The 24,199-nt window shown below is 44.0% G+C and overlaps 1 protein-coding gene across 4 annotated transcripts in view; it reads right to left on the bottom strand.

Annotated features, from left to right (window-relative positions):
• Positions 1 to 269: 269 nt before the first annotated feature.
• TMEM63B (transmembrane protein 63B) overlaps positions 270 to 24,199 on the bottom strand; it is a 126,499-nt gene continuing 102,569 nt past the window's right edge. For 3 of the 4 annotated variants that reach the window (XM_054977679.1, XM_054977704.1, XM_054977688.1), the window contains 12 exons: positions 23,799 to 23,932; positions 23,029 to 23,166; positions 22,522 to 22,675; positions 19,298 to 19,404; positions 14,215 to 14,301; positions 13,953 to 14,018; positions 13,157 to 13,319; positions 9,408 to 9,513; positions 8,861 to 9,028; positions 7,667 to 7,782; positions 5,492 to 5,572; positions 270 to 3,180 (listed from right to left, as the gene is read on the bottom strand). In XM_054977679.1, coding sequence (XP_054833654.1) covers positions 3,013 to 3,180; positions 5,492 to 5,572; positions 7,667 to 7,782; positions 8,861 to 9,028; positions 9,408 to 9,513; positions 13,157 to 13,319; positions 13,953 to 14,018; positions 14,215 to 14,301; positions 19,298 to 19,404; positions 22,522 to 22,675; positions 23,029 to 23,166; positions 23,799 to 23,932 — 1,488 coding nt within the window. In that variant the 3' untranslated portion in view covers positions 270 to 3,012. The remainder of the gene's footprint in view (positions 3,181 to 5,491; positions 5,573 to 7,666; positions 7,783 to 8,860; positions 9,029 to 9,407; positions 9,514 to 13,156; positions 13,320 to 13,952; positions 14,019 to 14,214; positions 14,302 to 19,297; positions 19,405 to 22,521; positions 22,676 to 23,028; positions 23,167 to 23,798; positions 23,933 to 24,199) is intronic. The other variant, XM_054977695.1, reaches the window with a different exon arrangement.

The following is a 24,199-nucleotide window of genomic DNA, read 5'->3' as shown; positions in this document are numbered from 1 at the left end:
CTGTACAGCTGTCAAACTACCAGTTTTGTAGTTCTCCCTGCAAAGGGAGAAGCAGCTCTTTGGAATCTGCCAGAATGGCTTGCTTGCAGCTCCGCTTTACCCTCTTCTGATTGTAACCAGCTGTATGCATAGCCTAGCTTTGCTGATGCTGTTGTTTGCTACCCCAAGATCCCCCACTTTTCCAAGCAGTGGGTTAGTCTTGCTCTCCCCCAACTCTCCCCTCCATTCCACCATAATCCGCCCCATAAAGAACACAGAGAGACCAGAAATATGGTAAGTTCCTTTTTTGCTTTTTTTACACAAATATATACAGGGTATTATACACATCTCTACACAGACATAGTGCCAGTTAGAACACAGCTCCCTGCAGGGGAGCACCAATGGTCCACATCCAACGCATCCATTAATCACCAGCATAGGCCAGCCCTGCACTGCAGCTGTATGGACAGAAAGATCAGAGCCATTCCAGTCAGCTCTTGCTGCATTGAGGACAGGTTGGGGCAGTGGGGCTGCTGCAGATGGGGCAGTGGTGGCTGGGCTTAGGAATATGGTGCTAAGGGACCAGTATAGGTATAGACAGGAAATCCTGGCATGGGAAACAAACTATTTCTAGACAGTATCAGAAAGACATTGTGGAATAAACAAACAAAAGAAAACCTCTGTGCATTTCAGCTGTAGTGCAGTTGGTGGTGGTGGGGAGAATGAGAGATGCTCTAAACACAGACTTGGCTCCTCCACCTCGTTCCCCAGACAACAACACAAAAAAACCCACTACAAGAAGAAACCCATCTGGTAAGAGTGAACTGGGTTCCCCCACCTCTCATGACTCCTCTCCTGGAAGGGTCCATGAAGTCCAGCTCCTCCTCCCAGTTTTCTGAGAATCCTAATCAAGAAGCTACAAGCAAGGGCATCCCGGTGTTATACCCAATTTCCATAACCGTGACCAAGTCTCCTCTTCCAGTGCTTCGGCTCCCTGCTTCAACCAGGGCAGGGGAGGGAAGGTTTATCCCATCCCAGTACAGTGGTAGAGATCTTGATTCATTAACCTCTATAAAACCTTTCAAACCACCAGCTGGAAGAACAAAGGCAATTACAGACATCTCCCATTTGGAGGCATGAGTATGTGGTTGGAGGGGCATCATCTTTGCTTCCTCTTAACACTGATATCTCTCAAAGGCTGCCTGTGGTAGGCAGGAAATAGAGGAAGGGAATGCAAAAAATTAAAAACAGCAGGATGTGTCCTCCTTTACGTTTTTCATGATGGGGAGCAGGAGGTGGTGGTGCTTCAGAGAAGAGATTCATCTCAGAACAGCTTTGACCCACCTCAGACAGTAGACCTAGAACCCCTCCCCCCGCCTAGAGAAAGCTATGTCTCACCAGAAATGAAAAAGGAATCCAGTGCTTTCCCACACCTCCCTCACCCCATCCTGCATGTGCCACCCCCAAGGCCAACTGCTCCATCTCTCCCTTTCTCTTTGCTTTTATCCTGTGAGTTGGAAGTACCAAAAGGTATATTAAAGTGCCTATAAAAGTTGATTCTATTATCACCTTTGGTTCATGCCAATCTTAAAGAAGCTAAAAGCCCTATTGGTTGAACTCTGAGCAATCCCAGCTGTCTGCGCAAGTGATGCAGACAATGGATGGAAGTTTAGCAACTCTTGAAGAGCAAAGCTCGTGAGACAGCAACACCTGGAGTGGGAAGGCAATTCCTTGGGGCTGCATACAAGGCAAAGGGGCTGATAAAACAGCTGAGCCACCAGTAAGTGTACACCCAGGAGGCCTTGTGCAAGATCCTGAGGTGAATCTGGGAGAGCTGGAAGGTGAACAGCACCTGGGATCCAGTAGTCTCTCCCTCTACAGCAAACCAACCCTCCTCTTCCCTACAAATCAGACGGGACAGGAGACCATTTGGGTTTTAGTCAGATTTAAAAGTTAAAACAAAAATGTGCAAAAATGCTGAGTAGCCAAAATCATTGTGCCTCAGGATCAGGACCCATGGCATTACTCAATATGGGCCACTATACTTTTTTCAGGGATGTTGGTGGGGGGAAGCTAGCAAGAAGTACAGACAGTCTGGCTGGGGCAACCTCTCCTGCTTTCCCCCTGTGCTTCCCCTTGCCCTGCTAGAAATGTTTTGCTGCTAGAAATGTTTTTGCCATTTGCAATTGCTCGCTGGCAAGTATATGACACTGGGTAGCACACTCCAGATGCGGCTTTCACTGGGCAGGTGCATGGCGGCAGCCTCTTTTGGTACAACACCTCTGCCTCTAGACTGCTCATGGGCAACCTTTCCCTGGGACAGACAGAGTAGGAAGGACTGGCAGAGACACCAGATTATCACAGGGCTGCATCTTGGGCACTGGAACAGGAATGCTGGCTGACGCACAGGCTTGTAGGAGATTTGTACACAAGTTAAAAATAGCTTTGTGTGGCTGGAACCACCAATCCTTGCTAGGATCAAAATCCAGAACCTTGATTAAAGATCAGTTCTTTTTTAAGCTTAGTAAGCAATTAGTGTTCATGATTCTGGATCAGGGATAAGAGACGGGAGTGGGCTGTCAAGGAAGTGCTCCCCAAAAGAGGAGAATCTTGCCGCTAGGAAGCATCCAGACTCCTGTTGTCCAGTCTGGCTCCCATCACAGTGGGAGCAGTAAGGAGCAAGTCCATGCCGTGCCCTACACGCCATCTTGGCTTTGTAGAGTTTTCAGTAGTAAAGGGTAGGTAGCATGTCAGATAAATTCCTCCTCCATCCTGAGGGGATGGGGAACACAGAGAGAGAACTGCAATAGCAAAGGCAGGAAATGGAGGTCTGATGCAAGGGTCCCTCCTCGTCTTGAAACGAGCAGAAATGCAGCAGCCAGGTCAGTGGGAAGGAGCAATGGTTGGTGCCTCTCATGGGGTGCCCTTTTTCCAGTTCCATTGTCCCCCCCACCTCTCTCTCTTTCACACACACACAGCAGCAACCTCTTCATCCCATAGGACTCCCCTGCCCCCTTTCATACTCCTACGTCTCTAATGGTGGATCTCGTTTTCTATCAGGCTGTCTTCACAGGACTGGAAATCTGTATCATTCATGCCATTTGGGTTGATGAGCTCCTCATCTTGGGAACCCTGTTCCTCAGTCTCAGCCACGTCACCTTCAGGCGAAGCATCTTGCAACACTTGGGCGATGTACTTCTGCTGTGGAGTGGATATAATAAAACACAATAAGGGACCGATTAGCCCAGCCTGTCCACAGGTACCCCCTGGCAGCAGAGCATGATGGGTAAGTGCCATGCAGCTGAGTTGCTCAGAGCAGTCATGCTGGCACAGAAAGGAACCCTACATTGTATGGAATAGCTGCTTTATAGCATGAAGGAGCAGGAGTACCATGTGACCAAGAGCTTTTCTTTAAAACGATGGACAATGTTTGTAACTTTGTCTGAGGTGTAGCATTTACCTTTCTGGATTTCATAACTACAGAAGAACAGAAGAAAAGCCCTGTGGGGTCAAACCACTGATCCACTTAGTCCATCATTCTGTCTCACAGGCGGGCCTGTAAGACAGAGATGTTCTGCCAGGCGTATGGTTGAGGCGATCAGGGTTTCCACCAAATGAGCCTCTCTCCCGGTCTCCTCTATGTGTGTAGGGGGTATTGACCATCTACCCCGCCCCCATATGAGCGACCATGCATGGTTAAGCTGCACCTCCACCTCTGTCAGATGCTATATGGTTTTTATATGGTGAGCAGGTGTTTTATTAGAAAGCTGTGTTAATTGATTGTGATTTTATCTTGTATATTTTATCTTATGTTGTGACCCACCCTGAGCCCGCTTGTGGGGAGGGCGGGATATAAATATAATAAATAATAATAATAATAATAATAATAATAATAATAATAATAATACAAGGTGGCCAACAGTTGCTCTGGAGGACCAGCAACAGGGCACAGAGGCCATGGCCTCCATCACATGTTGCCTCCTGAGACTGGGTTTCTGAACTTACTGCTGCTGAACAGAGAGTTATTATGGCTAGTCGCCAATGATGGACCTATCCTCCCCGAATCTGTCTAAACTCTCTTTAAAGCCATTTATATGCTATACTACATATTAAGATCCTGAAAAAAATCCTGCAGATTACAACGATTTGCACTGATGATCTTCTGACATTTCCCTCCTCTGGGGCTTTTTGGATCAAAGAGGCTTGATTTTGTCTTCCTTCAGCAAGACTCAAGGAAGTGGTTGAACTCTATATAGTTTTCAAATAAGACCTCTCAAAGGCCACTCACTGTGGATGCACAAATCTTAAGACTGTGTGTTCCTGCTGTCCCTCTCCAGGCCCATAACCTCAAGAGCCTCTAGCAAGTAAAGTTGTTTTTCTGGGTGGTAGAGAGAATGCCTCTAAAGTCATGGTTGTGCTTCAATGCCACCCTCTATCTGCTGGGCCAGTAGATGTGAGAAATATGGAAAATCCTATTATTTTTGTTCCATGTTGGTTAATCTCTTGGATGCAACAGAAGGTTGCTTATTAAGAAATCAACATTAGAAGCCATTAACCATAAAGCAACACCCCTCAGCAATGTTGTGACAAGCTATTCAAATCCTGTCCCATTTTTATTTTTTAGATCTGCCTAAGCAAGGGACTAGTTAGGGTTGCTTGAGCAAATCACTTTCTGTATGAGCCTCCTTTCCTCATCTAGAACACAGGATGTATACTTGTAATATACTTGTAAAGACAAAAATGAATACCTGTCTCAAATCACTGATCTGTCACAAGGAAAAGTGCTCTGATGCACCAAACAAGCAATTCCTTTGCAAGATTTCTCCATTCGTTCCAATGGAAGAGGAAATGCCATACATTTAAAATGATGAGCATGTTGATCCTCTTTCTCCATTGTGTAGCGAATGGAGATATAAGGCTCTGGATTAAGTAAAAGACAATAAGGAATTTTGCACTTCAGGAAAGTTGTATAAAAAGCTGCTGAAAGCCCTGTTAGATTTTTTGCTCTTTGTGGCATGACTTCAGCCATTAGAATGTCCTCAATGCCTGTTCAGACCTCGAGGAACTTGGGGTGCAGGGAAGGGGTCCACCATGAAGCCTCCCATAAAATAATGTTCCCATTCCAATAAGAACTATTTGCATTGGGAGAAGATGGCCCCAGCTCTTTCTGCAGCACTCACAGCACATGCCAATGCGTTAGAGCCAGAAAGCGAAAGAGAAAGGGGCACTGACCAGTCTGGTTTCATTGTCCAGCTGAGAGACAGAGGCAGAAAGTGAACAGACAGCATGGGGAGGGGAATAAAAAGGTTGCAGATCCATCATCTCAGACAGGGCCAGTAACAGAGAAGCCTGTTTTCTGCCCATGCTCCTTGGATGCTGTCCGTGCACAGCCAAAAAGGTGGGAGTCTGACAGGAAATCTGTCCAGGCCTCTCCCTCCTCCCCAAACTCAGACATAAGAGGACACAGAACATCTGGTGATTCAGGAGGCCAATGGAGGAGCTGGAGACTCACAGCTGATTTAGGAGCTGGTGGGTTGGCAGCCGGTCGTCCATTTTCCCTTCCATCTGGAGCATCCACCTCTGTGTGATCAATCTGGAAGGCAGGAGAAGAGGCATGAAACCAAGTGGCAAAGAACACAGCCTGCCATTCTGTCCCTGTTGCAGCTGCAGGAGCATTTCTGCATAATTCAGCTAGGAGGGTGCAAAGGGTGACAATCTCTTGTATATGACAAAGTGGCCTATGGCTATTTATTTATTCTGTAGATGGTTATACCACACTTTTCTCCCCACAGAGGACTCAAACTGGCTTACAACATTCCTGACTTTATTTTATCCTCCATTTTAAGGAATGCTCATGATGCAAAACACTGATTAGTCATTAGCACATTGCTCTGTGCAGCAGACTAAACAGTTACCCATCTGGAATTCATCTCTGCCAGAACTCCCAGGTGTTGAGGTTCCAGTATTCTACATATGGAAAAGGGTGGCCCTCAACCTCCTCAACATGTCTTCTCTAAGAGCAAAATGTCAATGCCTCACTGTGGAAGCTACTTCTTGGTTTCTTCCCACATCTCCAGATTGGAGTCAAGTGGCACCATGTGTGTGCCGCTGCTGACTTCCCTGGTCAACATTCTCTTGGGAAAGGACTAGATCATTGCCCTTGTCCACATGGTTTCTTCATCCACACTACTACAGTAGCTTGAGAAGATGCTATGGGGAAGCAAGTCCCTCAGGGAGACCCATGGAAGGGCAGCAGCTTTCCTTATTCTGTACCAATGTTATACAAAAGGCACAGAAATACCATTGTGAAAGAGAAGAGAGTAGCAGACACTCTTCCATCATCTCAATTTGACATATATGTACTCCCCAAAAGCTTTTGACAAATTTCCTTGCCGAAGACTCCTGAGCAGTGATGGGATAAGAGGACAGGATTTTGACTTCTCTTAAGGATTCAAAATCGGTTAAACAGTTGGAAGCAGAGAATAGGAATAAGTGGACAGTTCTCAGTGGAGGGAAGTAAGCAGTGGGTCCCACAAGCATCTGTAACTGGGGCCAATGCTATTCAATCTGTTCATAAATGATCTGGAACTGGGGATGAGTATTGTTGTGGCCAAGTCTGCAGATGACACAAAATTATTCAGGATGGTAAAGACCAAGGCCAACTGTGAAGAGCTCCAGGAGAACCTCCACAAATTGGGTGAGCGGGCAACTACATGGCAAATGAAGATAAGTGTTGGTAAATACAACAATAACAACAACAACAGCCTTAACTTTAAATATAAGTTTATGGGGGTCTAAACTGGCTGAGACTAAAACAGAAAGATCTTGAGGAAACAGTGGGAAGCTCAGGAAAATGTTGACTCTGTGTGGCAGCACTGAAAAAGGCAAATTCCAAGCTGGGAATAATCATGAAAGGAATTGAAAATAAAATGGCCAGTATTATAATGCCCATGGACAGATCTATGGTGCATCCTCATTTGGGATACTGTGTGCAGTTCTGGTCACTGTATTTCAGAAAGGATATTTCAGAGCTGGAAAAAGTACAGAAGAGGGCAACCAAGAAGATTAAGGGGTTGGATTACTTTCCCTATGATGAAAGGTGTAGGTGCCTGGGTCTTTTTAGTCTTGGAAAAAGGTGGCTAAGGGGGAACACAACAGGCATATTAAATTGTGCATGTGGTAAAGGAAATGGAAAGAGAGCTTTTACTTCCTCTCCCATAATACTCCGGGGCACCTAGTCAAGTTGATGGGTAATGGATTCAGGATAGACAAAAGGAATTATTTTATTCAATGAATAATTAAATTGTAGACTTAATGATGGTGATTATTGTAGATGGCATTAAAACAAGGTTAGACAGATCCATGGAGGATAGGGCTACTGGTTGGTTGCTGTGTGAAAAGGTATGCTGGCTTAGATGAACCACTGATGTGTTCCAGAAGACCACCTCTTATGCTCTTAAGTCTGCTTCATACATGATGATTTTTCACTTACATGAACTTCAAGTAAAATGGACATGTACATGCTCTCCCCATTACAGTGTACAGAAGTTTACATGGATTTTTCTTTGTAAGAAAGACACATCTTTGTAAGAAAATGACACATGAAACATTTGGGGTAGCCATCACCAACCTACTCCCATGTCTGACCTTATAACACCCATTCCTCAAATATATTTTAGTTCATTACCTTGTAATTGTGAGCACTGAGGTATTTGAAGTGTCCAAAGCAGACGTGACACAAGCAGATCACTATGGTGATGACCAGAACCACAAAGGTGAACATGGATGTGAGAGCCAGAAATCCTGAAGGAGGCAAAGATCCACTGTCAAAGCGCAATCTTCTTTTTCTTTTTGCTTCTACTTTGGCCCTCAGTCCTGTGACATTACTGGTGCTGGCCAGAAACATCCACCCCATTTCACTACTATTGGAAGTTACAGCCTTAGTCCACCAGTGGGACCAAGAGGCTAAAGAAGCTATGGGCAGACAAAAGTGGGTACTTCTGCACACAATGCTGAATAAATTTATGGAACCCACTTATGCTAGGATGGCCTCTAACATAAGTGGCTTCAAAAAGGGATGAGACAAATTAATGGACGATAGGTCCATTAATTACTATTAATTAATACGTCCATTAATTACTATTAGCCATAATGGCTAAATAGACTCTCCAAGTTCAGAGGTAATAATATCTGTGCTGGGGAGCAACCACAAAGGGAAGCTTTGGATTTGATGCCCTTGCTTCTGGGCTTTCTGATAACATTTGGTGGGTCACTGTGGGAAAGAAGCTGCCAAACTGGGCTGTTAAGCCTTAACCAACCAGGCTCTTGTTGTCATCTCCTCCCTTCATTATGATTTGGAGGATCTGTTACATCTGCATGGGGAATCTAGTATCCTGGAGCCCCTGGTTTAAAAGAGAAGTGCCTGCCTTCACTCAAGTAAACTGCAGGTAAAAGATCCTATAGGTTTCCTTGACAGAGGGTAAGCTGGTAGAGCCTTTTGAGTGGAACAGCCCATATTTGACTTCATTTATACCTAGGCTTTCTCTCCAAAGGGAACCCCACAAAGCAGGTTACATTGTCCATATTTCTGTACTCTGATGAGGAATCTGTAGAACTGGACCCTTCTGCCTTCATCCATCATGCCCCCCCTCCCCCAGAATATACTCTAACAGAATGAATCAACTCCTTTAACTGCACTTTGAAGTGACCTGCTTGAGGGATAATGGGTGCAAGTCAGCATACTGGTTACATCTCAATGAAAACCCTCAAATATTGTCAAGACACAGGTTAGCAAACCAGACAGAGTATCGGGATAAAAATCCACCAATGAAGGTGGTAATCTGCCTCCCCATCCTTTACCTACACTATCTCTGCCACTCACCTGTGCGCACAGTAGAGAAAAAAAGGAGCCAAAAGAGACAGAGGATAGGTGCAGCCACCACCTGGTTCACAGCCCCTGAATGGATCTTCTTATCTAGCTTGGCTGGCAGGTAAGCATAGTATAGGTTGTACCGGTCCACCAGGTGCTTCAGCAGCATGTACATCAGACCTATAAGAAAAAGGAGAAGGAAAGAAGAGCTGAAATCTTGGCTGATTGGCAGACAGGAGACCACAGTTTTAATCTGTAGGGAGGGCTTGTTCTCTTGCCTGCTGGAAAATGGACTAGACTTAAAAAACCAGCTGCCTTCATGACTGAGCTTTCCAGCCTCCATTAAGCAATGAACCAGGATATTGTAGTTTGCAGTGCTCATCAAAATTATCTTGAATTGAGAATTTTCAGGACAAACGATCAACTGCTCTGTATCACCCAGATATAGTTTTAAATAAACCCATTACATTGAACCTAAATAAAACCATTGTGGATGGGCATCTATCTGGTTAATTATTTTATAACCAAATCTTGGCAAAGTGGGACCAAGGAGGCTTACCAAAGGGAACAATGATAGGGCAGGTGATACTGTAGGTCATGACAACTGTGAAAACGCACATCATCCAGGCATAAGCAGCCCCGAACTGGAATTCATAGGCCTGATGCTGAAAGACAGAGGGGAAAAGAGATCCTGTCAGTAAAGCACATGCAAAAATGGAGAGCCATGGAGGGAGAGCCATGATAAAGCAATCACCTTCAAGACTCGCATAATTTAAATCTCATGTAAAGATGTGAAGGGTAGGGAAAGTCTCCCCAATTTTTCCCCAAGGCATTTCCCCTCAAGTTTTTCATAAGGAAAAATGGAACCATTTGGGGAAACACCGAAAAATAAAGCCTTGTATGAAATATTTTCTCTTTTAGAATGGATGAAACATTTCTGAAGGCAAGTTTTTTCATACTCAAAAAGCAGAGCATAAAAATGCCTGAGGACTTCCCCAGTTTGGAATACCATTGCTGGGAGGCAGTCGGAGGAGAGAGCTTTGGCCTCTAGAATAGGGCAGCTGGTTGGCCACTGTGTGGAACAGGATGCTGGACTAGATGGACTGCTGGTCTGGTCCAGCAGCCTCTAACTTTTCCAATGGCAGAACTGGGAAATTTTGGGGAGCACTGAAAAAACTTCTATGAAGTATTTTCTCAGATGAGAAAAACTTTGCCTTAAAAAGTATTTCAGTCATTCCAACTGCATGGCCTGAAAAAAGTCCTCTGACTGAAATTTTGGAGAACACTGAGAAAAACTTTTCCTTTTTGGAATGAGTTTTCAGAGAAAAGGTTTTACTCAAACTGTGCAGCATGAAAATGTTTCTGTAAAAATCAACAGCACTAGAGAACAATAATTCCTATGCATGCCATAGGCATACGCACCATATTCAAGAGCATTTTTGTTTAAATGTAAATAATTTTGGCAACAATATGCTATATAACTCCTAGATGGCAAAAATTAAATATACTTGTGATATGATAGCATAGGGTGCAACAGTTTCCAACCTATTCTCAACTTTTGATTTTTCTTATAGAACTTGTGATTTTTCTTATAGAAAAATGAAGACATTTATACTTTTCAAAACCATAAGCCAACTAAAGTATTTTCTGCATGGGGCTTTTTCGCCAGTTCTTGTCCTAAACAGCTTCGATGTATCCTCCGAGTTCTGTAGACATGGTTAAAATACCCCGATTCATTCTCCAAACTGCTTCCAGACTTCTTTGTGTTCTGCATAGAGCAAGGCTGCATCTGTCGCAGAACTGATCTTTCTCCGGCTTTTCTGCAGCTTTTCTCCCTGAGCAAATAGCCCAAATTTTCTTTCTCTCAAAGGCTGATTCCGCACATGTTGGATAATGCACTTCCAATCCTCTTTATAGATAATTTGGAACTGATTTTTTTGTGTGCAGAACAAAAAATCCACCTCAAACGATTGATAAAGTGCATTATCCAACGTGTGCGGAATCAGCCAAAGTTAAGATGCCTTTTTTTCAGTGTAGAATGTTTTCTTTAGGATAAGCCTCTCCTGCATCCTGACTGGTTGAATAACAATGTGAACACCTTTCCTCTCCTTTCTTTTCTCACCACTCTTGGCCATAGTCTTTAAAAAAAAATGGTAGTAATTTGTTTTGTGCTTTGTGTGCACAGTAGCCTTGGCAGTTAACCTGGGCAGTAAATTGTTTTCTCAGGCAAGAAAACACTGCTTAAAAGACCTTTGTTTTTCCTGTTTGTAAAAAAAAATGTTTTAAAACACAAAGGCTGCAGTGTTGCCATTTCAAAAGGGGGAATGGTCTACAGAGACCCACACCTGTCATGGGTTGGCCACTCAGCAGGTGCCACTTGGCTTGCAATTGGGTACCTGCATGAGAGGGGCTTGATGCTTTTTGTGCTGCAATGTTCACAAAAGCAGCTGAGCTTGCCAACAGCAATGGTGCAAGGGAGTGCAGCTGGCACATGGTTTGGTGCTGCAACACATTGCAACAGCCTCTCCAGTCCTATCTTCTCCCCTGATGCCAGTGGAGGGGGGGGGGATTTTCTCACACAGAACCCTTCTAACATCTAAACATTACAATGTTGCTACGTGTGTGCAAAAAAAACCCTGACAAAACTGCTGATGTGTCGTCTCCCCTCCAAAAGCCCGCAGCAGAATCGGGGTGTTTTTCTAGTGCAGAAATAAACAGACACCACTTCACTTTAACTCCCTTAAAGTGTGGAATTAAAGAACTGAAGCAGTCCGGGGCCAGAACTGATGAATAAAGCGGATCCAAGGCTCATGGGTTGAATATGCAAAAAGCTCAATGTAAAGTTCACTATGTAGAGGAGGCCTAAGTTTTATATGCTAAGTAGTCTTGTGCATCTAAGGAACCCTTGCTGGCTGGATGATGGTCCTCAAACTGAGAGGTCCTTATACTGACTGTCCCATCAGCTAAAGAAGCTCACCTGGTGGGTACATGGGAGAAAGCCTTTTCATTGGCAGTCCCACGATTGTGAAGCAGTGTCCCCAGGGAGGTATGCCTGGCACCCTCACTGCTGATCTTCAGGAGGCAGCTGAAGACTTATTTAGGATGGTTTTTGCTATGTATTTTAACTGTGTTTTTTAATCTGTGTTTTTAATGTTTTCTCATATTTATATTTCTTTAAATTTTATATTCTTAGCTGCCTTGAGCTCCTTTTTTGGTGGAAAAGTAGGTAATAATTTTTTAAATAAATAAATAAACTAAGTTTCCAAATTGCTATAGAAATTGCCAACGCAATAACTCATCTACATTTAGCCAATACATACCCAGCAAAGTAAAAAAAAATAAATCCAAAGACTGTATACAGTAAACATGAAGATGGTTAATCTAATAATACACACAAATTAAATCTAATTCTTCCCTTTTAATATGTTATCTGTATATTATAGTAGTTGACACCTATCAAAACAAATAGCACATAAACAGTCATAGAAGATATACAAATCAAACATTATTTGATACCATGATTAATGGCAGCTCAAGATTACTACTGTGCAAATCAAACAGGTCAAATAAGCTGCAAATGTCCATGTGATCTACTGAGAAATGCCAAATGTTAACCACAAGTTAAATCATTCAGTCTCTGCTGAGTACTGCTGAAGCAAAAATCCTGAATGCATCAGGAGTACGGAGCAACTGGAGCAAGAATTAACAGATAGGATGTATACCACCACACTATATATGGGTATCAATTAATAACCATATTCTTTAATTTTTGAAACCCACAAAATATACTCAAATAATTCCAATGTTAATCGTAGCTCTTGTGGGTTAGTCCGGATGTAAATCTCTTGCTCAAAAGGGGAATACACTTTCAGGTTTTATGGTCTAGGAGGTAGAGAATGCGCCTCTCCACTGATAGGACACTGGTAGATATTTAACTGGACTCTTGCCAAAAGCCAGTTAGGCAAGATTTGTTGCATTCCACAACAAATTCTGAAGAAAAGATTTGGCAAGAGGATTCCATTTGCATATTTTCAGTCATATTACACTGATAATCTACAGATTAGTAAAGAGTCCAGTAGCACCAGATGCATCTGACAAAGAGAGCTGTGGTTCTCGAAAGCTTATGTAACAATTAAGTTGGTTAGTCTTAAAGGTGCTACTGGACTATTTACTATTTTGCAACTGCAGACTAACACAGCTAACTCCTCTGAATCTACATATTGTATCTGTTTCTAGTGGCCGTCATACATTTCCTATAATATCTAGTTACACCCTTGGTTATGCTCTGCTCTGGCCTCATCCACATACCCGTTTGACATTCCTGCGTTCAGCAGCTGAGCGGGCCAAACAGAGCCGAATCATGTACATCAGCAGGCCAGGGATGCGTAGCAAGTCCATGGCATTTCCAATAAAAGCAGAGGCAATCACGTAGTTCACAAAAAAGGCCCCATTGTCTGGCAAGAACACACATCTGAGGAAGAAATACAGACCAGAATAACAAAAAACAAATTACCTATATGTACACACACACATGAGGTGGCATGAGGATCAATGGAAAGGAAGATACCTAGTTCATATTTCTCTATCACTGAACATACGTACTTCATTGCCTGTAAGCACGATGATCACGGCTTACTCTAAAAGGAGTTTTTTCTTAGTTTTACAGGCTGTCTCCACTCTTTAAAGGACCATTAGTTGTGCCACAAATCCATAGTTCCTGAATCCAAGTATGCTGCATACTTGTTCATATACAATGGCCTTGTTTTATTCTCAAGTACTGGTATTTTATACAGTTTGTGAGCATGGGTTATTCTTTCCCCTGCATCAGCTCTTTGGTTTTATTTTCTGTATTTGCAGTAATTTAGGGAATGTGGCAAATGGGATTCAAGGCCATTGTCAAGACAACAGAAATGCAGTGGAGGACAGTGGAAAATGTTGTGGCTCATATAGCACATTGGAAAGGACCAAGTGGTAGGAGGTCAACTGCAGGCTGTCTATTAAGCAAGTGGTGTGAGCAGGTTTTGCAAGGAAGTCAGACTTGTTATGCACAGGAAAGGCTATGCACAATGCATCCCTCCCCTTCTTGTTTTAAGACACCACTTACTCGAATCTCACTGCAGCCTCATCCAGGAATTTTCTGTCAAACAGCCAGCGGAAAAACACATCCAGACTAGAGACAGAGACATAAAAACAAGAAGTGCAGCATGATCACTAAGTGGCACTTGGGATTGAGATACTTTGTCACTGGACATCTCTTCAGATGCTGTGCTTGGTCAACGCCAGGCTATGCTGAACCACCATTTATCTGGATAGTGCTAACTAGTCAAAGTCAACATATTTTTTCCTACCCAACGTCCCTCATTTACCTGCTCAGTCCCAGAGATGGCAACAGCAAGACCATGAAGATGAGGAAAGTGTAGCATTTGTGCATAGTTGTCCTATTCTCTCCAGACCTGTCAGCACACAGAAAATTAGCACATGTAATACACTAGCACATGGGAAGCAATTGAGGATACAGCAATACCATACCAAAGGAATTCACACAGATACTTCCATACAGCTCTTCTCTGTATAAGAACAGTGTTTCCATTTCACAGACAACAACACTGAGTCATAGAAAAAGGGTGCAATCTGCTTTGCACGTTGGGGCTTGGTTTTAATTTCCATTGTCAATTTCAGGACTGAGCTAAAAATCCACAGCTGAACTATTTGGGCTTAAAATAAAGACTAGGGGTGGTTGTCACAAAAGCTGATTTGTTTTGTCCTTTTATGGTCTTTTCTATCAGCCACAATTCTGTGTCTCCCCTCCCTCTGTTATTAAACAGAAGATGTCATAGTGAGGGCAGGCACTGACCTCACTCTGTTTTAGCAATTGCCGAGCTCTTATTATGTTACCCTTGGGCTAAAAATAAAGAAGAATGGTGCCCACTAGCAGTGGAGAGTACACACACTGTTGGGAAGTGGTACTGTTGGCTTTATCCCCTTTTTATAGCCCCCATTCGCCAAAAAGACCAACCCCATTCACACATTGAACAGGGAGCATTATGGGAGGGGGGATTTCAGCTAAGTCCTAATCATTTAATGACATGAACAAGTAGTTGAGTGGTGACTAGGGATGTGCATTTCGGCTTTCTGAAAGCCGAAAGAAAGCCGAAACAGAAGTGTTTCGGCTTCTTTCAGGTTAGCCGAAACGTTTCGGGCTAAGCCGAAACGTTTCGGCTAGCCGAAAGAAAAAAAGCCGAAACGTTTCGGCTTTAGGCTTTTTCAATGGGAAAATGCCTCCGGCGTCTTCCCGGACGTCTGGGGGAGGCATTTTCCCACCGAATCAGCCCAAAATTGGTGGGGACCTTCCTCTAACCCCTCTCTACAAACCCCCCAAGTTTCAGACCGATTGGACTTTGGGGGGCCATGTTATGGCCCCCCAAAGCAGGTCCCCCTATCCTCCCATAAGAAAGCGAGGGAGCAGCATATTGTTAGCATGCTGCTGCTCATCTTCTTCATTATTTCCTATGGGGAAAAATGAAGAAGCAGGCTTCCTTTGCCAGGGGTGGCATTTTGCATGCAAAATGCCCCCTCACCCTCAGGGGCCCTTCTCCCACCCCTCCTCCCACCCCCCACCAAGGCTCAGCCTGCTCCCACTTGGGGGGGCCATTTCATGGCCTCCCCAAGTAGGTGCTCTAATCTCATTTTCTACCACTGACAGCTGGGGGAGGCTTGTCTTGCCAGGGGTGGCATTTTGTATGCAAAATGCCCCCCAACCCTCTGGGGCCCTTCTCCCACCCCCCACCAAGGCTCAGACTGCTCCCACTTGGGGGGGGGCATTTCATGGCCTCCCCAAGTAGGTGCTCTAATCTCATTTTCTACCACTGACAGCTGGGGGAGGCTTGTCTTGCCAGGGGTGGCATTTTGTATGCAAAATGCCCCCCAACCCTCTGGGGCCCTTCTCCCACCCCCCACCAAGGCTCAGACTGCTCCCACTTGGGGGGGGCATTTCATGGCCTCCCCAAGTAGGTGCTCTAATCTCTACCACTGACAGCTGGGGGAGGCTTGTCTTGCCAGGGGTGGCATTTTGCATGCAAAATGCCCCCCAGCCCTCTGGGGCCCTTCTCCCACCCTTCCTCCCACCCCCCACCAAGGCTCAGACTGCTCCCACTTGGGGGGGCCATTTCATGGCCTCCCCAAGTAGGTCCTCTCAGTCCCTAAAGTCCACCCCTTACAGCCCCACACAAACCCAATTCCCCCCCAGCTGCCACACACAGACCCAAATCCCCACATTAGCCCCTCACAGACCCAAATCCACCCCCACCTGCCCCACATCCATAACCCCAGGAACAGGCTGGCAAAGGCCAGCCCTCTCCCTTTGTTCCCTATGCTGGGAACTTCTAAACTCTCTTTCCCTGGGCAATTCTGCACAGCCCAGGGGTGCCACAATGGTGGGCACACTTCTGAGTGCCAGCTGGTCCCTGTGAAAGAGCACCTGAACCACAGACACCCTCCCTCAAATTCCCCCACCACGTACAGAGATGGCTGGCCAGCCAGCCCCATTGTTCCCTATGATGGGAACCAACTGCACAACAAAGAATAAAACAAGAACAACACAAAATTTTAAAAAATTATTTTCTCCCTTCCAAAGTACAAGTAGGCAAAGCATAATGACACATTACACATGCAGTCCCCCACACAGAAAAATAACACAACTCACTTAACATCAGAGAATCACAAAGCACGATTCCTGTCAAAAACACTTTATTTCTTGAACAGCTTTAGGTTACACAGCAGGGGGGGAACACCAAAGGGCATGGCAGCAGTATCTTACACAAAAATAACACAACTCACTTCACATTAAAGAATCACCCCAAAAATTGCTGTCAAAAGCACTTTATTTCTGTAACTGTTTTAGGTTACACAGTAGGAAGGCACAACAGAGCAGGAAAGCAGTGTACTACACAAAAATAACACAACTCACTTCACATCAGAGAATCACACAAACACAATTGCTGTCAAAAACGGTGAAGTGGGTTGTATTATTTTTTGTAGTACATTGCTATCATGCCCTGTTGTGCCCTCCTACTGTGTAACCTAAAGCTGTTCAAGAAATAAAGTGTTTTTGCCAGGAATTGTGTTTTTGTGATTCTCTGATGTTAAGTGAGTTGTGTTATTTTTGTGTAAGATAGTGCTGCCATGCCCTTTGGTGTTCCCCCCTGCTGTGCAACCTAAAGCTGTTCAAGAAATAAAGTGTTTTTGACAGGAATCGTGCTTTGTGATTCTCTGATGTTAAGTGAGTTGTGTTATTTTTCTGTGTGGGGGACTGCTGCCATGCCCTTTGGTGTTCCCCCCTGCTGTGTAACCTAAAGCTGTTCAAGAAATAAAGTGTTTTTGACAGGAATCGTGCTTTGTGATTCTCTGATGTTAAGTGAGTTGTGTTATTTTTCTGTGTGGGGGACTGCAGGTGTAATGTGTCATTATGCTTTGCCTACTTGTACTTTGGAAGGGAGAAAATAATTTTTTAAAAACTTTATTTTGTGTTGTTCTTGTTTTATTCTTTGTTGTGCAGTTGGTTCCCATCATAGGGAACAATGGGGATGTCTGGCCAGCCATCTCTGTAGGTGGTGGGGGAATTTGAGGGAGGGTGTCTGTGGTTCAGGTGCTCTTTCACAGGGACCAGCTGGCACTCAGAAGTGTGCCCACCATTGTGGCACCCCTGGGCTGTGCAGAATTGCCCAGGGAAAGAGAGTTTAGAAGTTCCCAGCATAGGGAACAAAGGGAGAGGGCTGGCCTTTGCCAGCCTGTTCCTGGGGTTATGGATGTGGGGCAGGTGGGGGTGGATTTGGGTCTGTGAGGGGCTAATGTGGGGATTTGGGTCTGTGTGTGGCAGCTGGGGGGGAATTGGGTTTGTGTGGGGCTGTAAGGGGTGGACTTTAGGGACTGAGAGGACCTACTTGGGGAGGCCATGAAATGCCCCCCCCAAGTGGGAGCAGACTGAGCCTTGGTGGGGGGTGGGAGGAAGGGTGGGAGAAGGGCCCCAGAGGGCTGGGGGGCATTTTGCATGCAAAATTCCACCCCTGGCAAGACAAGCCTCCCCCAGCTGTCAGTGGTAGAGATTAGAGCACCTACGTGGGGAGGCCATGAAATGGCCCCCCCAAGTGGGAGCAGGCTGAGCCTTGGTGGGGGGTGGGAGGAAGGGTGGGAGAAGGGCCCCTGAGGGTAAGGGGGCATTTTGCATGCAAAATGCCACCCCTGGCAAAGGAAGCCTGCTTCTTCATTTTTCCCCATAGGAAATAATGAAGAAGATGAGCAGCAGCATGCTAACAATATGCTGCTCCTTCGCTTTCTTATGGGAGGATAGGGGGACCTGCTTTGGGAGGCCATAACATGGCCCCCCAAAGTCCAATCGGTCTGAAACATGGGGGGTTTGTAGAGAGGGGTTAGAGGAAGGTCCCCACCAATTTTGGGCTGATTCGGTGGGAAAATGCCTCCCCCAGACGTCCGGGAAGACGCCGGAGGCATTTTCTCATTGAAAAATCCGAAAGCCGAAAGCCGAAAGTAAGCCGAAAGTCGAAAGCCGAAACGGCTGGCCGTTTCGGCTTTCGGCTTATATGAAAGAGAATCCTCTTTCGGCTTTCTGCTTTCGGCTTTAGCCGAAAATTTTTGGCTTGCACACCCCTAGTGGTGACTTTTCCCATTCATTTCTTATAGTACAACTTGCTTGCGAGCAGACTTATTTATAGTTGAAAGAAGTTAGATTTTTTGTTCCTCCAAGCACATGAAATATTTTGAGATTGATGGGGCACTTTCATAAGAAACCACGGGGCAAACTTTTTCTCTTATAAAAGCTATTAAAGAAGATCTGAACAAATAAGGGCAGAAATATTGGGCTACCGCCCAGCCACTAAGTTTTACTGCTAGAATCCTCTCCAGTTCAGCTAGCAGGTGCACACTAACAGTGCAATCCTAAGAAGAGTTACTCCAGGCTAAGCCCATTGAAATCAATGGGCTTAGACTGGAGTAACTCTTCTTAGGATTGAACTGTAAGGTATATGTAACAGAACATGGGATCCAGGGTTGGCAAGGCTGCTTAGATTTATTATTTAAATATATAGGCTATCTTTCCATCCTATAATGGTTCCCAGGAAAGCCTACAATATAACTATGAAATAAATACACTATTACCAAGTCCAGTAATAAAAACCTTAACATTCACATTTAAAAGACAGAAAAGAACATTCTGTTTGCAAAAGAAGAAATCATAAAATGCTTTTAAAATCTTTTGTTAATTTTCTCAAGATAGATTTATGGAACTTAAACTAAGGGGGGATTATATCAGATTTGCTACAAGACGAAATTAAAAGTCCATTAAACCTATTTGAAACAAAAAACAAAGAGGTGACATGGGGGGATCAGTTCTGAGCCAAGTCAGCCCTTGGGCACACAGCACTTCCCAATGCTCACCTGGTCCAATGGGCTTCAAAGAATGCCGAATAATACACAATTGTAGGAAGCAGAGCAGAGAAGCACCACAGCAGCAGGGTAGGGAAGAACTGGGTGATGATTGGATTCTGATAAGAGAAAACAAAAATATATCACTTGTTTCAAGTAATGCTAGATAACTTAGGGAGAATGCATAGAAATCAAAATACAAAGTATACAATGGCAGAGGCCAAAAGAATAACTTAGCAAGGCTTCTCCACGACAAAGTTCTATCTGCACAGCCACAATTTTTCTACAGGGCACTGTTTTCCCTTTCTTTGGAAGAACCAAAAATTGAACAGTTTTTGCAGAATAAAGTATATAAGCTCAAGCTTTATACTGGAGCATGGCGACCTCCCCATAGAGTTCATTGCTGGCCTCTGTTCATCTAGAAAAAGCCAGGATTTCTGTCCATTTGACTTGCAGGCATAAACTTAATATGTGCTGCTAGTGTGGTGTTTTCAAACTACGGCATTTCTTTAAAAAATCTTCTGGATTTCCCAATCAAGCATGAAAATGAAAGGGGCGGGGGCACACCAAGGCAAAATGAAGAAGGAACAGCAAATGGTGTAAAAGGAAGAATTATTTAATAATAAGTAACCCCTACGCATTTTGCATCAGCTTTGTCAGACTCTGCAATGTGCATATACAGAATAGACATTAAAAGGAGTTTTGATGATCCCCTTGATGAAGCTGATGCAAAACACATGGGGCTTCCTTACTATTAAAGAATTCTTCCTTTTGCGCCATTTGCTGTTCCAATCAAGCATGAATAATCTATTCCACAGGTGAGCATGGAGAGACCCTTGCACACTGCCTGCTATTCCATGAAGGGATCCATTAACTTGGAGTACTCATCCCAACTGTGGCAGTTCAATAGTGAACCTGCCCACCCTCCACTGCATAAGCAAATATTATTAGAAGAAAGCAGCAGTTCTTTCTGAGCTTCCTTCTTTCCAAATCACATCAGAATGACAGGATATCGAGGGCAAAGGGATCCAATATGGATCAGTGAGGATCTTCCGACAGTGGCAATAAATTCACTCAGGTCTTGGCAGGAGGAGGAGCACATAGATAATTCATATATTCCTATTCTACCCTGGAACTGTTCCTCCCTCTTGATATTTCACCCCTTCAGGTGGGCACCACATAATCTGAAAACTGTTCTGCTAACAGGATTTGCTGCAAAACTCAAGATTTGAAAGCAGGGTAACTTTTGGCTTTCTCAAATATCCTGCAGAAAAATCCACACATCTTGAACTTTTGTACTCTCAGTCAGCTCAGCTATCCTGCATACCACTGAAGAATTTTGTGGATTTAAACAGGTCTAAATACTGTAAATGCCTTGCTTCAGAAATACAAATTTCCACAACTGACTGGCAACGTTCTATCATTCACTCACACACTTTTATTCCACTGTTCTTCCCTGGCATTCAAGTCAACATATGTGTGCACACGCTACTCTCAGGTAGTTTCCCAACCAGACATGGCCAGATCTAAAGCTCCTGAGCTTCAGCAAGGCTATAGTCTCCTACGCCTTCCAACTGCACCCATGGCTACAAGTTGAGGTATCAAATGCAACTCAAACTTTTGCATTTGTTTAATTACATGTAAAACCATTTAACTGGCATTGGTTTTGCTTTGAAGCTTGGATGCACACAACACATTTTAAGCACTGGTGCTCTTGTTAAACTGCTGTGAGGCAATTTCTCTTTGATTTTTTTGCAGATAAAATTAGAAAAATTGGATTTAAAGCAGTGTGACTTTAATTATGACTTCCAATTAAATTACATCTCTATTTGAGATCCACATATTAAGTTATGTTCTGAAATCCAGAAGTCACACAAGTCTATAGTCTCCCAACAAAGGAATGCCAGTGACCACAGCAAAGAAATTGGTGTCTCAAAATCTAAGAGTAGGGTCTGAAGGTATCTGATGCAGCCTTTACACAGGGCTGGCTCTAGTCAGTGCATGGATGGGAGGCTTCCTTGGAAATCCCATGTACACCATCTTGAGCTCCATGATGAAAGAACAGTGGGATATTAAAAAGTAACCAACATCAAGTCTCATGCTCATGGGAATCACAGCATCAAGTAATCTAGTTGCGGCATCCTAAATTATACTGTTGAGGTTCACAAAAGGCAGGAAGCTTAATGCAAACACCTGTCCAAAAGCAAATTCCCCTCAACATTCCATAATATGAACTGTTTTAATTTTATTCAGAGACTGAAAAAGTGTACTTGTTTGAGCCATGGTGTGTAGCTACTTCACCAGACTTAGCAGTACACATATACACCTCATTAATCCTCATCTCCTCTATGAGAGCATGGGGAAATTCTAAGTTTATAATACAATCCTAAACAAAGTTACTCTCTTCTAAATCAATGGGCTTAGAAGGTTGTAACACTGCTTGTGATTATGCTGTTAGGCATCAAAGGGAGGAACTCTTTCAACTGGAGGAATATGACTTGCAAAGGGGATTTTGCTTATGAGGATTGCTTGCTTTCCATCCACCAGGTATTATTACCCAATTGGGCTTTTATTGCATCACCTAAAATTAATCTCCAGTTTTATTAACATAAGGACTGCCATATGTTTCTTCCGCTGCCCACTGTTCAAGGGGACCTGTGTGTGCTGAATAACTGCTGGCTTTTATATTTCCAAAGGGAGAACAGGAAATTTTTTCTTCTCAAAACCCATTTTGTACCATCTAAATCCAGTTAACTCTGCAATTCCTCATTTATTCTCTGTTGGTATATAGATTCCTATAGCTAAATGAATGACTGAACTGTGCTAGTCTGGACCAAAGTCATTGCAAAAGACAAGACCTTTTCAGATAAGGAAAATCAGATCTAAAATAGCAAACTATTTTAAGACTCTACAAACTACAGGCTTTCTCCATCATATCCTGAAACATCTTCTCTTTCATCCCCACTTTCTGGGGACCTTGAAAACTTGCTCACTATTTGTAACATTTTCATTGGTACCGCTATGTTGTCTACAACATTACTACTGTCTCTCCATTCCCCCTCTCTGTGCAAGAGACCTCAAATCCACAGGACGGTGGGAGCACTCAATCCGATGATGAGACCAGGCATATTGAACATGGAGGAGAAGAGCCATTTTCTTGGGGCTGTTTCTGTTCCATGCCTTTAGACAAAAGGGAGGGGAAATCCTCATTACAAATCCTCCAGTCCATTTCTTACATTCAGGTACTCCACTGGCTTTGTGACATTGAACTTGTCCATAGTGGTGATGATGATGGCAGGAGTGGTGAGGAAGAAGAGCAGGATGAAGAGTACCACATTGATGATGAGGCAGCGGAACCACCAGATGAAGCCACGAATGGATAGATGTTCCCTGAAGGGAAGAAAAACCAAATTGAAGTGTGGGAAAGCCTGATGCTGTATTATCTATATTAATCATTTCTACCCAGCTCTTTCCACCAAAGATGCTTGAGGCAGCTTGGCAAACTCTGGGCCATCCAGTCCTCATGGACCTCAACTCCCTTTAAAACCATCCTGTTCCTTCTGCAATCAAATGTAGTCTCAACAAGAAGCCCATGACTGGCCCCAAACCAACCACAGGATTCAGAAGAGAGATTAGGGAGAGTCTAGCTTCTCAGCATCCGTATAGAGATGATCCTGTGAAAGGTATGGTGCTATGATGGCGCATTTGGTTTCCAGGCTGATGACAGGCAGAGTTTCATTTACCAATAAATGTTCTGAGGGTCAGGTGCATATGAGACTGTCCAGTTTGAGACATGGAGGGACTCGCTGCAGGAGGATGCCCTCGGTTCCCCACGGCACTTGCAACCTTGGCACTTGCATACGTTGAAGTCTTTAAGGATTCTAAGAGGAAGAATGAAGAGGAGAGAGATGAGGGAACAGGTTATAGGGAATAGCCTGGCAATAGGTCCAGAGCCTTCACAACAGAATGTCCCACTCATATCTTTTCCTGGCCCAAACGAACAATCAAAATTCTCTTTGGAAACAATCAAAGAGGATAGTCTAAGGCGGGACATTCAAGGTTTATAAAGTTATGACCACTCTGGTAATAGTAAATAAAAAGACACTTCTATAACACACATGATATCAGAGCAGAGGGATTCTCATTGTCAATAAGACCACAGGTTCAGGAAAGGCGACCTGAAGTACTTCTTCGCACATTGCATAATTAACAGTTCCCTGTTGTGTGAAGTGGTAGCTTAAATGACTTCTTAAAATCATAAAGAATTAAAACAATTTGATGGAGGAGTGGGCTGTTAATGGCTGTCACCCTTCCAAAGCCAGCACACCCTGTGATTTCTCAAGGACAGTCATCATTTTTATTATGCCTTGGATACAAGTTTCCAGATGCACCAGCTGGCCACTGTCAGAGTAGTAGACTAGATAAATCCTGGTTCAATCCAGCAAGGCAAGTCATATGGTTTTATGTTCTCCTTCCCTTTCTACTATACCATGGTTGAACTCACTGTACTCACATGGCTGTAATGGCCTCATTGTGGAAGGTGACAAAGGCCATGCCCAATGGCTTTTCGTTCACCTTCTCCTTTTCTCGCTTGTAGTCCTCTTTGAGCTTTTCCTCCAGTTTGGTGTAGTACTCAATGGCTTCCACCTAAATAACAGAAGCAGTCACTATAACCCCACCGTCACTCCCAACTACTTGGCCCAGTATGTTCTAAGCCCAATGGATGGCAGTGTTGCACTTCCCAAACATCTTCAATTGCCCAGTGAGAGAAATGAATAAATGAAGCAAAACCTCTTGGAGTTTCAGCTTTGTACCCTCTTGGACTCAAGAGTGTCAGTCTTGGACTAGAACTGAGAGACCGAGATCCAAGTCCTCACACAGCCAGGAAGTTATAACAACAAGTTATAACAACAA

Source organism: Eublepharis macularius, chromosome 1, assembly GCF_028583425.1.
Source record: "Eublepharis macularius isolate TG4126 chromosome 1, MPM_Emac_v1.0, whole genome shotgun sequence".
In the NCBI taxonomy this organism is placed as follows: Eukaryota; Metazoa; Chordata; class Lepidosauria; order Squamata; family Eublepharidae; genus Eublepharis; species Eublepharis macularius.
The sequence above is the reverse complement of the archived record's forward strand: the minus strand, read 5'-3'. Positions and strand labels throughout refer to the sequence as shown.